Raw genomic sequence first — 13,974 nt, 5'->3', positions numbered from 1 at the left:
TCACATTTAAAGCACTTAAACAAATTTTGTTTTTTTGTCTTGAAATCCTGATGTATGTGGTATATAATACGATGAACGAGAAACTAATGCGAGGTTAATTATGATAAATTTTGTCCAGAAATGACAATCGAAGTAGAAGATACAATGATGTGATGTTTTATTAATCATCTCATGCCAAAAAGAGGTCACGAAGGGCCTTTTTAATTACCAAAATCCAGTGAAGACTTGTTCTCTAAGTGCAGAAAGGCAGATATGCTTCCCATCATTGAATCAGCTACAGCTACTTGCGTTCTCAAATACAAAACAAGTAACTTGTATGTCTTAACTTGTAGAAGACAAGCCCACATGCAAAATCTTCAGTTAGAGGACTACAGTTCCTTCTGGATACATATTAGCCAACGCTTGTCCAGTACAAATGCTAAACACAGAAGTAAACCTCTCATATTATAAAGATAAACAAAAATTGAAAAAGAACAACGCCGGCAACCAAACAAGCCAAATTTATTATTTCACCCACACAAGATTTTATATTACACAAAGTGACATTGGTGTCTCACCTGTCCACAGCACTAAGTACCGAAAGATGAAACACACCACCATCTGCCCTAAGTTCTGTAATCCAGCAAGGAAAAACTTGCGAATTTAGAAAACATGAATCGCCACTAAAAGTCCTCTTATTGTTGAACAAAGCAACAAATACTCACATACTGACAAATGTAAAAGTAACTGAGCATAGAAACATTTATGATGAAAATTTAACTAGTTCCATGCATTAAAAAACAGGAAAATTCATTGGGTAGAGAAGAACCAAATCTGTCTCAGCCATAAGCTATGCTGTCTACAGATCAACTATAATCTTTTAGAAGAAACATTGATTTATGACGAATCTTCCATAGTAGAACAGCCATTCGAACCACGATAATGCAGCAGAGGGTCAAAAAGAGAATGATTTTAAAAAATGACTTGACGGATAGCTGATGCTGCAACTGGTAACGAGATATTGGAAGGAGATATTACCATGGCAAGGATGAAAACCACCATTCTACAAGTCTTCAACTGGCTGTTGCTGCACGAGATCCCCCTAAAAATAAACATCGAAGTTATCATACTGGACTCGAGAATTCATTGGGAAACGGGGAGAAACAGATTTAAATAACAAAACTGAAAAAAAAAAATCTAGTTTCAACACTCTTGGTAGAGTCTAAGAAATACTCAATGAAATAATTTGGTATTTTGAATCTTTAAATTTCAGTTGCTTAATCTTCCGGATGGAGATCTAGTCATAATAATATGGCATCATTTGCTAACTCATGCGTGCATATGGGCGAATTTTAGTTCACTTACAACATCTTACAAGATCTCTAATACTTAGTAAATAGTAATAAATAACTACCCTTGCAAAACCTGGCACTATCATAGAAGCTAATTATAATCCTATCCAAAATTTATTCAGCCCTAAATATGAGTGCAACAACAACGAATCTTAACAAACAAACACAATACCAAATAAAAACAAAAAGGTTGTTTCGGCGTGACCATCCGAAATCAGAATTCCCAACAATGCATCACTCACAGAAAAAAAAATGCAGTGCGTCTCCAATGCTTTCACTCTAAATGCTCAAATCTCAATATCCTTTCTTTCATTCTCTCAAATTTTCTATTCTAATAGATCATACCATCAGCCATCAATTCAAATATAAATAAGAATAAACACAAATTAAGCAACAAATCAAATATTTAATCCCTAGTATAAGACAGTGCATGTGACGCAGTCCAACCTTTTCTTTTTGACGCAGAAGAATTTACATTAGACCCTGCCTGTCCAGCTCCACATGCACGAAGCTCCTTGAGCCCCAAATTCTGGTTTGCTAGACACTGCAAGTTCTCAAATTCACAACCACCAAACTCTTCCCCATCTAACGACACATTCTCCACGATCCTCCCATCAGCTCCGCAATACACCCTATCATCACACTGCATGTTGCAAGGGTTCATCACATAAGAACCAGGCAGGTTAACCGCCGGAGGGTTCGCGTTCGGCGATTTCTGATACGGAAAGGACCCAATTTCCCCTTCAATCCGGCCCCTTATGTCCACCAGCAAGCACTTCAGCCTCGCGATTTCAGCTTCCAAACCAGCCTGGCTCTGCAACTTCTTCATCAAATGCTGGTTGAGAGCCCTCAATTTCACAACCTCGTCCTCCAGTGAGGCCGCGCGAGCCTTCTTCTTCTCCCGATACTTCCGAACCGCCTCTTTGTTCCCAAGGGGCCGCTTCTTCGACTTCTTCTCCGCGGACTCCGCAGTGTCATCGGTGGCCACCTGGTCCTCAGCAGGTGCAGGCACGATTTTGGTGTGCACGTGGTAGCATGTATGAGTGTGCGAAAAATCGGGCCCGGGAGGGTTGCATGTGTGGGTGTGCGTGCAGGCGTGCGTGTCCTTGAGAAGCTCGTCGAAAAAACTGTCCATGGAACCACTGCTTGGAAGCTCCCCCATGTTCGGACTCGAAAACACTTCATGCGTCGAGAAATCAAGCTCGCCGTCGTCCATTTCAACTCTAATCCCCAAATCAGACCTAATAAAAAAATGTGCTATTTCAATTGAATTGAACTGAACTTGGAATTGTGCATACGCAGGATTAAATCGAATTGTGCGGAAAACCTAACAGGATTTGGGAACAGAAAGAAAAAGCAAAAATGGACGTACCAGGAAGAAGCGATAGCTTCACAGATTCCACCCTCCACTTTTTCTTTGTCGCTTTTCTCTCTCTCTCTCTCTGCAATTTCAATGGCTTCAAATTTATACCTATTACCCTCTCACTGTAAATTCAGATTCTTAGAACAATAAATAATTGGTACCTGCCTCTTCCCCTCTCTCTCTCTCTCTCTTCCAAACCCTATTTCAGATTAATGCCTCCTAAATATCATAATAATAAAATTCTCTTCTTTTTTCCCAATTTAATTTTTTTTTTAAGAATTAAGAAGAACAGTTATATCAATTTATACCGTTAAAAAATGACTAGTTTTTAGGCGATGAAAATATAATAATCAATCAATTTAGTCAAGTGTTTTTAAAATAATTAAAAACAGCAAAAAATACTCACTAATACTATTGTTAGTTTCCTTTTTAACATTTATTTATACGAGACAGAAGGAATCTTATGATGTTATGAGAACGTGATTATGTAAAACTTTTTCTGTTTAGTTTTTATTCTTTGTTTTAATTGAACACCATTTCAAACTTAATCCTCAATCTTGGACTAAAATAATCGAGGTTACTTTAATTTAATCTACTTAAGATTCTTATCTATTACCTTGTTTTCCACCAACAAATACCTATATTCCTTTTCCACTAACATATCTTCATGTGTGTAGATTCCACACAGTACCTCGCACCCACGATTACGCTAATGATTCCATCACTTATGAAGTTATGACCATGATTTTGTTTTGTTTCTTTAAATTATTTTATAAATTACATTTCAATTTTTTTTTTCCAATATATTTTCATAATAATTTAAAAGCACATTTCTTTTTTAATCCATTAAAACAATTTTTAAGAACAAATACGTTTCAGAGTTTTAAATTTTTAAAATAATAATAATTTAGATGCAATGATTATCCTACAAAATTTAATTATTTTTTAATAGAAAAATAAGATAAAGCAGGACAAGTAAAAACGTGAATAAATTAAAATTGGAAATTACAAAATCAAAACATCAAAAGTATTTTGACTTTAGCGTATTTTCTCTTTTACTTTCGCTTTCAATCCCTTTCAAATACATTGGCCAGAATATCATACTCGCATTATTAGTACATTGGTTTTACCTAAAAATTATTAACTTTTAAGTTTTGTTCATGTTTTAATTTATTTTAATCATATGTAATTTTATATCGACTTTTTTATTTTCTCATTTTAATTAAATTCTTATATTATTTTTTCGGTGACGAAATAATTTGTTGTCATCAACATTTTTTTCTTATCGTTGTTTTCAAATATTCTTTTCAATGACGATGTTCCATCGTTGACATTTGAAGTTTCTGGTAGTAATTTAAGAGTTTTGCGTGTGATGAAAATGAAACCGTAAAGGAAGAAATAAGAATATATGTGTTTGGATTAACTTCAGTGGAAATATTTTTAAGAGATTTGAAAATGAAATAAAATATTATTTTCGTAAGTTAAACTTAATATATATATATATATATATATATATATATATTAATTTGTATAATTTTTTGCATAATGTTTTAAAATTATTTTTTAAACGTATATCTAAGATTTATTTAAATTAGTTTTTCTAGAAGCACTTTTCAAACAAAAATAATAATAATAATAAATTACATAAGTTTCATCACAAGGAAACTCTTTTATAATAAGAAAATAAGTTTTTATATCAGCATGATAAGAAAATAAATAGAAGTTAAGAAACCTCTTTGAAATTTTAAAAAGAGGTTTTATAAATTAATTTATGTATAATTTAACTTTACTATGAAAAAATGTGGCATGAAAAATATGAACTTTCACACCACTCTTTATTAATCAGATGAATCCGTATCAATTAATAAATAACATTTATCAACCTCTCATTTAAGAGTATTATAAGCATGAAATATGAGATGACAAGTCTCCTATAAATATGAGAGCTCATCTTTTGTCATTTTTAACTTAAAATTAGTACTAAAATGATATCTATTTTTTGTCATTCTATTTTCTTCAGTCATCTTTAGGTTAGTCTTCTTCAAAACTTAACTTACCTACCCTAAATCTTAAACACTAAACCCTAAATTCTCATAAATTTCTAAGTATACTTCAATCTATTGAAACTCCTCTTGAATTTTCAAGAATGTTTTTGCTTCTCAATTTTCCTTCATCTTTCATCCAAAGAAATCTATCGTTAGAGCGTTTTCCATCGATAAGGGACAACTTATTACCTAAAAATGAGGTGTGTATTAAGATATAGTAATAATAAAATATATAATATTTAAAATTATTCGTAAATAAAGAGAAATCAAACCTTGATTGGTTAGGAGTGAGAGATTAATTTGTTTCGGATTCTCTGTCATACTCTTGTTAGTTGAAATTTCAAACATAATGATCATATCACATAAGGTATGGTTGGCTGAAATTTATATATATTATGAACTAAGGTCGGTTTCGGTCAAAGCATATATAACTGAACAAGCACAATAATCATAGCATATTTCAACCATTACCTAAGATGCATTCATAAAACCAAAATTTATTACATTATTCTCGGGATAAATTCAAAACAAAAATCGCCATTCTACATCTACAAACCACCTCATCAAGGGTGCTGATCCTTAGTGTTCTGTGCTTTTTTTAACGTAACTGTACATCCATAAACTAATGACAAGTACAAGAGTTAGGAACTTAGAATTCAACAAAACTAATTGAAACTTGATGACCTGCTCCATTGTTCTTTCAAGTGCTCACTATAGCTGAGCTCAGTGCTAGTTTGTGACGTATTGTCTTCGTCCACACCAAGTAAAGCAAGACTCAGGTGTAACTCTGCACTTGAACTTGGATACACTTCATCATCAATGTTTTCTCCATTTTCTGAATCCTCCTCATTGTTCCCATGCGAGTTCAGCAAATATTCAACTTTCTCATCCCCTTTTAGGATCTTCAGTATCTGTACACCACAAAGTTTAAGATCAAAAAGCATATATTTTTTCCAAGAGCATAATATCCCCATAACTAAAAACTAATATAGCCCTCCATGAAAATCGAATCAAGCCATTTTTAAAGTGAATTGGTTTGGTCTTTTTTCAAAATGAATGTTTTTTTTAACCTGTCATACTAATGCACAGTTCAATTTAAAAAACCAGAATGAACTTTATAAAAACAGTTCAGTTAATTAAATCACTTTTCTAAAGTGATTCGGTTTCATTTTTCTCAAAAAGCTTCTCTCTTTTTCACACCTCAATTGAAAATGTGATTTTCATTAAGAACATGACAACTTGGGTGTGATTTGGTATTACCTGATTCAGTTTAGGACGAAGTCGAGCAGCCCGTGTGATGCATAAAGATGCTGCCATAACCATTCTCTGCAATTGTACCTCATCATATTTCCCTTCTAATTCTGGGTCCAATAAGCCTTTAATGTCCCCACTATCTATTATTGGTTTTGCCTGAAAATGAAATAGTTGTTTATGATTCTCAGATTTATAAACTATCAAGATATATACTTTGAGTGGCTATACTTTTCAACAATTCTTTTTTTGAGTCAAATCATTTATCTTCTTTTATGCTTCTCTTTCCATTCTTACATTTTTTTTATACGATTAAGGGAAGTTAAAATCCATTATTGTAAATGGGGGTAGGTCTTACCCACACGATCAAGCTCTCCTGTCCTTTGCAAGCTGCTGAGCTGATTGGTTCCCTTCCTGATATTAGTTCAAGTAGAACTATACCAAAGGCATAAACATCTATCTTGTCACTGACCTTTCCATACATGAAGTATTCAGGAGCAAGATAACCAAATGTTCCTACTACATCTTGAGTCAAAAAGGATGAAGTTGTTGGTCCCCATGTTGCAAGTCCGAAATCAGATAACTGCATCAAGGACAATCGTGGGTGACAATGAATTTCTCAAAAAATGTTACTTCAATTGAATACTAATAGTACTACATGTTCTTTTCAATAGTAGTAGTCTCAAAACTTGTGATTACCAGAGGTTCAAACCCTTGGGTAAGAAGAATGTTAGAAGACTTGACATCTCTATGTATAACAGGCTTCAAAGCTTCCCTGTGTATGTAATCGAGGGCTTCAGCGATCCTAACTGCCACATTAAATCTCATTTCCCATGACAATTTGCTCTTTCCTATATATCCATTTTCAAATTCATATCAGCATCATTTACATCTTCCAACAATTGAAATGATGGATGAAAAGTAAAACAAAAAATAGATAGAAACTTTACCATGCAGATTTTCCTCTAAGCTGCCCTGGGGCAAATAATCATAAACTGAGATTAAAGTATTGTTCTCTGTGCAAATCCCAAGTAGAGGGGTAATGTTTTTGTGCCTCAATGGGGATATTATTTCCACCTCAAGGGCAAAATCTTTCCAGGCTTCTTTTGATGAATGCAATACTTTAACTGCCACAGGCTTTCCATCAGGCAGGACTCCTTTGTACACACGATTGCTCCCTCCTTTTCCAACCAAGTTTTCTGCAATGAAATTATTAAGAAGTGGACTTAGCCTAACTCAACCTATGAAATATTCTAATCTCTAGTTGATGTAAGATCTTCAATGCACCCCTCTCACGTCGAAAGTGACAACTTGTGTGTGAAATAATATATTATGAGTGACCTGATAACAGTCCGATAGTGGGTAACATGATAAGTTCAACAAACTCGCTAGGATAGACTCAAAAAGAACTTTGATATCATATTAAAAAGTGAACTTTAAGCCTAACTCAACCTCATAAAACTAACTTATAGATTTAAACTCACTTATATACTATGAAATGCTTTAATCACTAGTTGATGTGGATCTCCAACACGAATACAAAGTTATATAATTATATTTTATTTATTTAGAAACAAAAGAAATGGTAACAATTAGTATTGTAAGCAATAGTGGTCCAACCTGAAGAAAATTGTCTAGTGCAAGACTGCAGAACTTCAAGGCTGAACCATTTGCAGTCGATTGAATTTACGCGTAGCATCTCCTCTAGGCCATTTGGTAGCTCAACAGATGGAGCTGAAGAAAATTTGGAGCTCTCATCATCAATATCGCTGATGCTCCTTTCAAATGGATTTTCCTCAGAGGAAGAAGACCAGGGACTTTTACACGGTGAACGATCTGGTAAGGTCATTACCCATTGTACTACTGGCATATCCCTTGCATTATGGGTTTGTGACGTTCCCGAGTTGGCTCCTCGGAGTAGAGGCCACCCGAGCTTCTTCTGCTCAGCTGAATCACCTGCAAACATGGATATTGACCTTGACTTGGCCTTTCCCACTCCGTTAAATGCTTCTTCCTTCAATTCTAAGGAATTTTTGGTTGCTGATTTCTCAATCTCCAGGGTGGAGTCACCAAATGTAGACTGGTTTACTTTGTCACTCAAGTTTTTTCCTATGGTTTTTAAGCTTGGTCTTGGATCCATTATAAGACCACCTGCCACAAGAGGAAACAATCTTCATTCTATTTCGCTTTTTCACTGACTTATGGTATTCTTTTGAGACAAAACCATGGTTTGCTCTATGAAAGAAAGTTATTGGAGCACATATGTGAACCTGGTTGTTGTTCGTTGGTGCAATTCCTATAGACAATCCTTGAGCCTTGGATGGCTAGAACATTGGTGGTGAGTGGTAGTTGTTTGGCGCAATATTTAGCTAAGCCAGCTCGACCCCTGCAATTGAAATCTGTTTTAGTCTTTTAACCAATCAGAGAAGGCATATGAAGTCAGATAAACTAAACTCATAACAAGAAATATCACAGATTTTATTTTCTTCTTTAATCTCCACATACCCTACCACTAGAGCCAGAGCATCATGTTTTTTTGCTTCTCTAACAAGAATGTTTCGAACGGATCTTCCATAGAAGATTTGACCACTGAGATCTACCTGAAATCCAACCATGCCCGTCAATAAAATCTATGACATTTACCAACAACGTGAAAGAAAGGGAAAAAAGTACAGAAAAGTCCATGTACCTTCTTAACACCACATAGCCCTTCATAAACTTCTAAATAGTCATCTATCAGATTATTGCTTTTGGAAACATGATCTGCATTAAATTAACCTTTTCAACAACTTCATGCGTGAAAAAAAATATATATGCTATAACATGCGTGGAAGCTTTGAAGTTTTTTACCTGGATTTTTAACAACATGGATTGCTACAACACAATCCCCTGGTTCAGCAACTTTGACAAGGGCCCAGTTGAGAAGCTGTCTACAATGGCAATCAATTCTAATCCCAACCAAAACAAACCTCTTTTCAACTGCCATTGCGTTTTGCCTTTACATCAATCACCTCACCTTCCTTGTTGAGTGAACCATCTCATCCTCTCCAAAACAGAGCAACTGTTACTTTCATGGTTGGGACTTCAACCTGATGATCAAACCTTGGCACACCAGCATATACCAGAGTTGAATATTAAATAGCAGCACCTATTGACAAAGACGGCGCCCCATTAAAAAAATATTTAAATCTATGGCGAGAGAGAAGAAGAATAAAACATTCAAAACCACATGACTCAGAATTAATATAATATCCTCGTAAAACAAGAAGATGGCATTAAAAATATGTGGGACAAAACAAGATTAGGCGAAAAAACTGTGTACCTAAATATTGTTGTAAGCAGCCATGTTTATTTTAACTGGATTACCAACTCCACCTAAAATTTCAAAGACGAATGAATGTGCATTTAGGTATTGTGGAAGAATGGAATGAAAGAAGAGACATGCAGATGATTGAGATGTGGAAAAAAGTGTTCTTGAACGAAAGGGGTTCATAAAATTGGAAAGAAGCAGTAAAAGATTCAGAGGGTGTTGCTAAGGAAAAAACAATGATGCGAAAAGTACGGATAAAAGGTTGTGTTTTAAGGAACGATGATATATGCACCTGAAAAATTTTAGTCCTAAAAAGGAGTTTTCGCGGGAAACCCTTAATATCCGGTTCTGTTACTTGGTCCGATGAAGATCAAACACTGTTCCACGATTATTGCGCCGTAGATGTTAGCAAACTGGAATAGAAAATGTATTTACGCAACAAAAATTAAATACTTTTCAACATCTAAAATCATAAACCTCAATAATCAGTTTTATTAATTATATTTTAAAAGCTATTTATTATATCCTGAGAAATTCCTAAACCAAAACGAAGTATGTAATTTTTAGTATTGTCTATTTTTTTTTGTATTTTCAATGTAACAAACAAACATCAAAGAATAGTTTATTTTCATATTAAAAAAAGAAAAGGAAAATTTATCATCATAACCGTAAATATTGTCTAACAAAAACTATTTTCTATTTTTTTTCTTATATAATATTCTCAAGTTTAATCTATTACGAAAATGTTTTTGTAAATAACATTTGATAGAAATATATGGTTAAATCCTTAGTTAAAGAGACACTCTGTAAATTTATAATATTTTGTATTAGGAAAAATTTACAAAATTCAGAATAATTACAATGGAAAATATGTACATAACATATCCTAAAATAAATATATATATATATATATATATTAATAAAGGATAAGTTATAAAAAAGTTAATAACAATTACATTTCAAATCATAAATACTAATAAGCAATTCAAATTATTAGTCATTTAATATTTATGAACTTAGCTATCTACATATTTATTAAATGACTAATGAGTTCACAATAATTATTAGTCATTTAATATTTATGAACCTAGTTATATATATTATTTAAAATAACATTAAAATATAGAATAAAGTATAAAAAATAAGTAAACAAGACCAAGATACTCTATTTATGAAAATAATAATTTTTTCAATAAAGATTTAGAAAAGAATGTGATATTTTTGTTTAAAAAGAGAAAAAAATATTTTATTAATAATGAATATTATAAAAAGAAGTAGAGTATTTGGTAAAAAAATAATTTTCTATAACAAAAATACTGAAATAAAAAAAAAATATTCCATTCTATTTTCTAAGGAGTTAGGATGATTTAACATGAATACCTAATCATCACTTCTTCTCATGACATAATTGGTAAAGAAAGATGATTCATAATTATGTAATAATTAATATCGTCCAAAGGAGATAAACACAACCAAATGATATTACGTGCAGGCAGTGTTGTGCCTACAAAATCCATTTTGTCTCCTTCCTTCTCTTTAGAATCTTAAGAAATCGATTGGTTAACCACTCCATGTAAAACCCTAATTTGCGAAAGAAAATATCTTAAATAGAAAAACCCTAAACCCTTATATTTTTGTGTTGAGAAATTTGGGTAACTCTCTCAAACATACCATAAACTCTCCCAATTACTTATTTTGTGATGTTAAATTGTTTTTTAGTCTGTAATGTAAGATACAAGATTTTCCAATATGTTATTTAGTTTTTATTTTAGTAGCATATGTTATTTTAAGTAATTCTTTATAGGTCTATAATAGTAAATTTTCTCTATCAGTATTTGAAAAAGAGTTTAAAATATTTTTCTTTTTATGATTATGTAGATTTTTAATTTTATATTGAAAAGATGAATTTTACTGGTTTATGGTTTGAATTTTGTTTTGATTTGTGTTGCATTTACTCTAGGACTAATGTTACTTGAATGTGAAACACTTGTCTTAATTACTTTGAAAAATCAGGTTTAGAGTTTCTAACAATGGAATGTACGTGCTCATAAGCTTGCTAACTTAGACTTTATTTATAAAGAGTATTTTCATTAGTATGATTTTTATCTATTTTTTTTTAAAGTTTTTTATTAATATATATATATTAATAATGTACCGTTTTTATTAATATATAGATTTTAGTGTAGTTATTTTATTTTTTTCATGTAATGTGACAAATTATTGTTGTTATTTAAGATGTTTCGTGAAGTTTCGAGGTTAACATAAGAGTTTTATAAAAAAACAAAATTATTAAAAAAATCATTTTTTATCAAGATTTCAATTTTTTATTTTGTATATAATTTTGTAAGTAATATATATATATATATATTTTGTGTTCAAGATTAATTATAATTTACCACTAAGTATATCCATATTTTTGTGTTATAAATTTGATATTCGAGCAGCTTTTACACTTGACTATTTGGGAGCCCACGTTTTTTATTGAATTTTTTTTCACTGTTCTCTTTTCAGCACCTCACAGTATTCCCCTTAGAAGAATATATAATAGCAGCCCTAACTGAAGAACAATGAAGAAGACGTAGTATATTTTAATGTATGAATTGCTTAAGAAGGTGAAATTGAAGTTGAGAATGAAATAAAAGTTGAACACGTTAAAATTCTGATTGTTTAACAGGCCCCACAAATTCAAAGTCTAAAGCACAACCTTTCAACTTTCAACATCAATACATTTGACGTATTGTTGTGTCAGGCGAGGTTGTTCTTTGGTGAGAAATGAGCTCACAAATCTTCTGCCTTATCTGATATTAGGTACAACAGAAATTGGTGTGGTGTGGTTTGGTTTCTTCTAACTGGACTTTCACCTTTTCTTTATCACTTTTTCTGTCCATTTTGGTGTCATAATTAAGTTGTCATTTCCTCTTCATAACAACCAAAAAGAAAAGGCATTTACTCTATAATAGATTAAACATACTATTTAGACTTCAAATCAGTTAAGATGAGATATGTAGAATCATCGTTCATAAGTTATTTTCATTTTAAGATGTAACAGTTTTATTTTTAAAAACTCATTTTTTTTATGAAGGAGTACTTAAAATATCATTGATTTCGATTGTTAAATGATATGAGATTATTAAATATATCATACCAAACTTCAATAAGAATTTGCTTTTAAAATCTCATCACACTCACAAATGATACAATGTTTCAATTTCAAATCATTTATATAATATAGTTTATAAAGTCCGGACACTCTTTTTAAATAATGTATCCGTGTTAAACATATGTATTAAACACTGATATTTGTATGACACTCGTAAGACACGTATCGGTGAAGTATACAATTCAAAAAATATTTGTTAGATTTCTGACAATTTTAGCACGGGTGTAACACAATTTTAAAAATGAAAAATACATTAACTTTCTAAAAACTCAAATTTATTATATAAAATTTTATTACGATTATAAAAATAAAGAACAAATTTTTTTGAACCAGTTATAAAAAATATTTTTTTACTAAAAATACTGAAACATAATTAGTGCACATAAATCTTTATTTTCAAATTATATAATTCATAATTATATAGTATAAAGTATATAGATATGTGTCTCCGTGTCCTACATTTTAGAAATTATACATATCAGTCTCTATATCAGTATTTATGCTACATAAGTATGGAGGTAGGAACGAATAAAAGGAAAAGAAAGCAAATTTAATTATTGGAAAAAGAAAGCAGACGTGAAAACATTTTAACAGTTTTCTAATGGAGAGGGATTAAGAATGTTTGGTGAAAGTTAGAGGTCTAAACTGTCTGCGAATAATGTTTTACAAGAAAGGAAAAACTATTATAACTTTCTTTTGTTAAACATATAGAATCATTAAAACTTATATTTTTGGCCTTTTAGTTTAGTATCAGTGGCTTTGATGTTTATAGTTTTCATTGTTAAATTTTAGTGCATAGATTTTAAAAAAATATATAGTTTGTATAGTTTTAATTATTCAGTATATTTTATTCTGTATTAAACATTTGAATAATGAACGTCTATAATTTATTATTTATTTAATATTATATATTAAACTGTTTCACTTTTACAGATTAAATAATTACTAGTACTTATATGCTTTTGTGGATTTATAATGCTGTAAAAATTCAATAACAAATTAACTATAGAATTATAATTGCCATTTTTTTAATATGTGAACCGAAATCGATCTATTAAAGTTACAAAAAAATTATATATTTTTATGTAAACAAATTAAAATTATAAAAAGTACAACTACTCATTATTAAATTAAAGAGACCAAAGTTTAAAAGCCAATACAAAATCATCTACAATAATTTATCAAGGGAAATTATTATATTTTTTTGAAAAGATGCATGACCAACTGAAACGATTATTGACCAAACAAATTTAAAAGGACGAACAAGGTCCTTCTTCCTTGCTTTTAAAAATTAAAATCAAATCCATATTCTTTCCTTTAACTAATTTACCTTTAATATTTTATTTGGCAACTAGTTTATTAGGTCATCTATAATATGAATTTCATACTATAAGATTTTATTTTATATAATTTTTAAGATTTTGTTTACAACTTTTGTTTTAATATGCGTGAGTTTAATGAAATTGACACTTTAGAAGTTTTTTTATTTAGAATTTACATTTTTCAAAACTTAA

The 13,974-nt window shown here is 31.1% G+C and overlaps 2 protein-coding genes across 7 annotated transcripts; both read right to left on the bottom strand.

The window, feature by feature from the left end:
* Nucleotides 1-72: 72 nt before the first annotated feature.
* Nucleotides 73-2,930, bottom strand: LOC137831090 (basic leucine zipper 23-like). 4 transcript variants are annotated; one of them, XR_011084335.1, is made up of 5 exons: nucleotides 2,704-2,930; nucleotides 1,779-2,572; nucleotides 1,018-1,081; nucleotides 558-612; nucleotides 73-418 (listed from the first exon to the last, which is right to left on the bottom strand). XR_011084335.1 is itself a non-coding variant. In XM_068638639.1 (4 exons), exons 2-3 carry the CDS (start codon nucleotides 2,545-2,547, stop codon nucleotides 1,053-1,055), a joined length of 798 nt encoding a protein of 265 aa, XP_068494740.1. In that variant the 5' UTR covers nucleotides 2,548-2,572; nucleotides 2,704-2,930; the 3' UTR covers nucleotides 73-418; nucleotides 1,018-1,052. The 4 variants fall into 4 exon arrangements, 3 of the variants coding, with proteins under 3 accessions (XP_068494740.1, XP_068494732.1, XP_068494722.1); XM_068638639.1 differs by lacking the exon at nucleotides 558-612; XM_068638631.1 differs by lacking the exon at nucleotides 73-418 and having other exon boundaries at nucleotides 485-612.
* A 2,265-nt stretch (nucleotides 2,931-5,195) lies between these two features.
* LOC137831065 (protein kinase STUNTED) lies at nucleotides 5,196-9,720 on the bottom strand. 3 transcript variants are annotated; one of them, XM_068638590.1, is made up of 12 exons: nucleotides 9,593-9,676; nucleotides 9,313-9,365; nucleotides 8,841-9,138; nucleotides 8,680-8,753; nucleotides 8,496-8,590; nucleotides 8,261-8,376; nucleotides 7,611-8,141; nucleotides 6,941-7,189; nucleotides 6,690-6,841; nucleotides 6,349-6,573; nucleotides 6,000-6,149; nucleotides 5,196-5,650 (listed from the first exon to the last, which is right to left on the bottom strand). In XM_068638590.1, exons 3-12 carry the CDS (start codon nucleotides 8,974-8,976, stop codon nucleotides 5,405-5,407), a joined length of 1,974 nt encoding a protein of 657 aa, XP_068494691.1. In that variant the 5' UTR covers nucleotides 8,977-9,138; nucleotides 9,313-9,365; nucleotides 9,593-9,676; the 3' UTR covers nucleotides 5,196-5,404. The 3 variants fall into 3 exon arrangements, with proteins under 3 accessions (XP_068494691.1, XP_068494700.1, XP_068494684.1); XM_068638599.1 differs by lacking the exon at nucleotides 9,313-9,365 and having other exon boundaries at nucleotides 9,593-9,720; XM_068638583.1 differs by lacking the exon at nucleotides 9,593-9,676 and having other exon boundaries at nucleotides 9,313-9,556.
* Between the last annotated feature and the right edge of the window lie 4,254 nt (nucleotides 9,721-13,974).

Source organism: Phaseolus vulgaris, chromosome 11, assembly GCF_000499845.2.
Source record: "Phaseolus vulgaris cultivar G19833 chromosome 11, P. vulgaris v2.0, whole genome shotgun sequence".
NCBI lineage: Eukaryota > Viridiplantae > Streptophyta > Magnoliopsida > Fabales > Fabaceae > Phaseolus > Phaseolus vulgaris.
This window is presented reverse-complemented; position numbering and strand designations above follow the sequence as displayed.

Bases quoted from the DNA above. Each gene is read 5' to 3' on its own strand.
- LOC137831090 (XM_068638639.1), bottom strand. From the start codon at position 2,547: ATGGACGACGGCGAGCTTGATTTCTCGACGCATGAAGTGTTTTCGAGT. The intron at 1,082-1,778 runs GTTGGACTGCGT...GTTTATTTTTAG, and splicing joins TTCTGCGTCAAAAAGAAAAG to GGGGATCTCGTGCAGCAACA.
- LOC137831065 (XM_068638599.1), bottom strand. From the start codon at position 8,976: ATGGCAGTTGAAAAGAGGTTTGTTTTGGTTGGGATTAGAATTGATTGC. The intron at 8,591-8,679 runs GTACATGGACTT...GTTGGATTTCAG, and splicing joins GGCTATGTGGTGTTAAGAAG to GTAGATCTCAGTGGTCAAAT. The intron at 6,842-6,940 runs GTAAAGTTTCTA...ATGGATATATAG, and splicing joins CTTAGAGGAAAATCTGCATG to GAAAGAGCAAATTGTCATGG.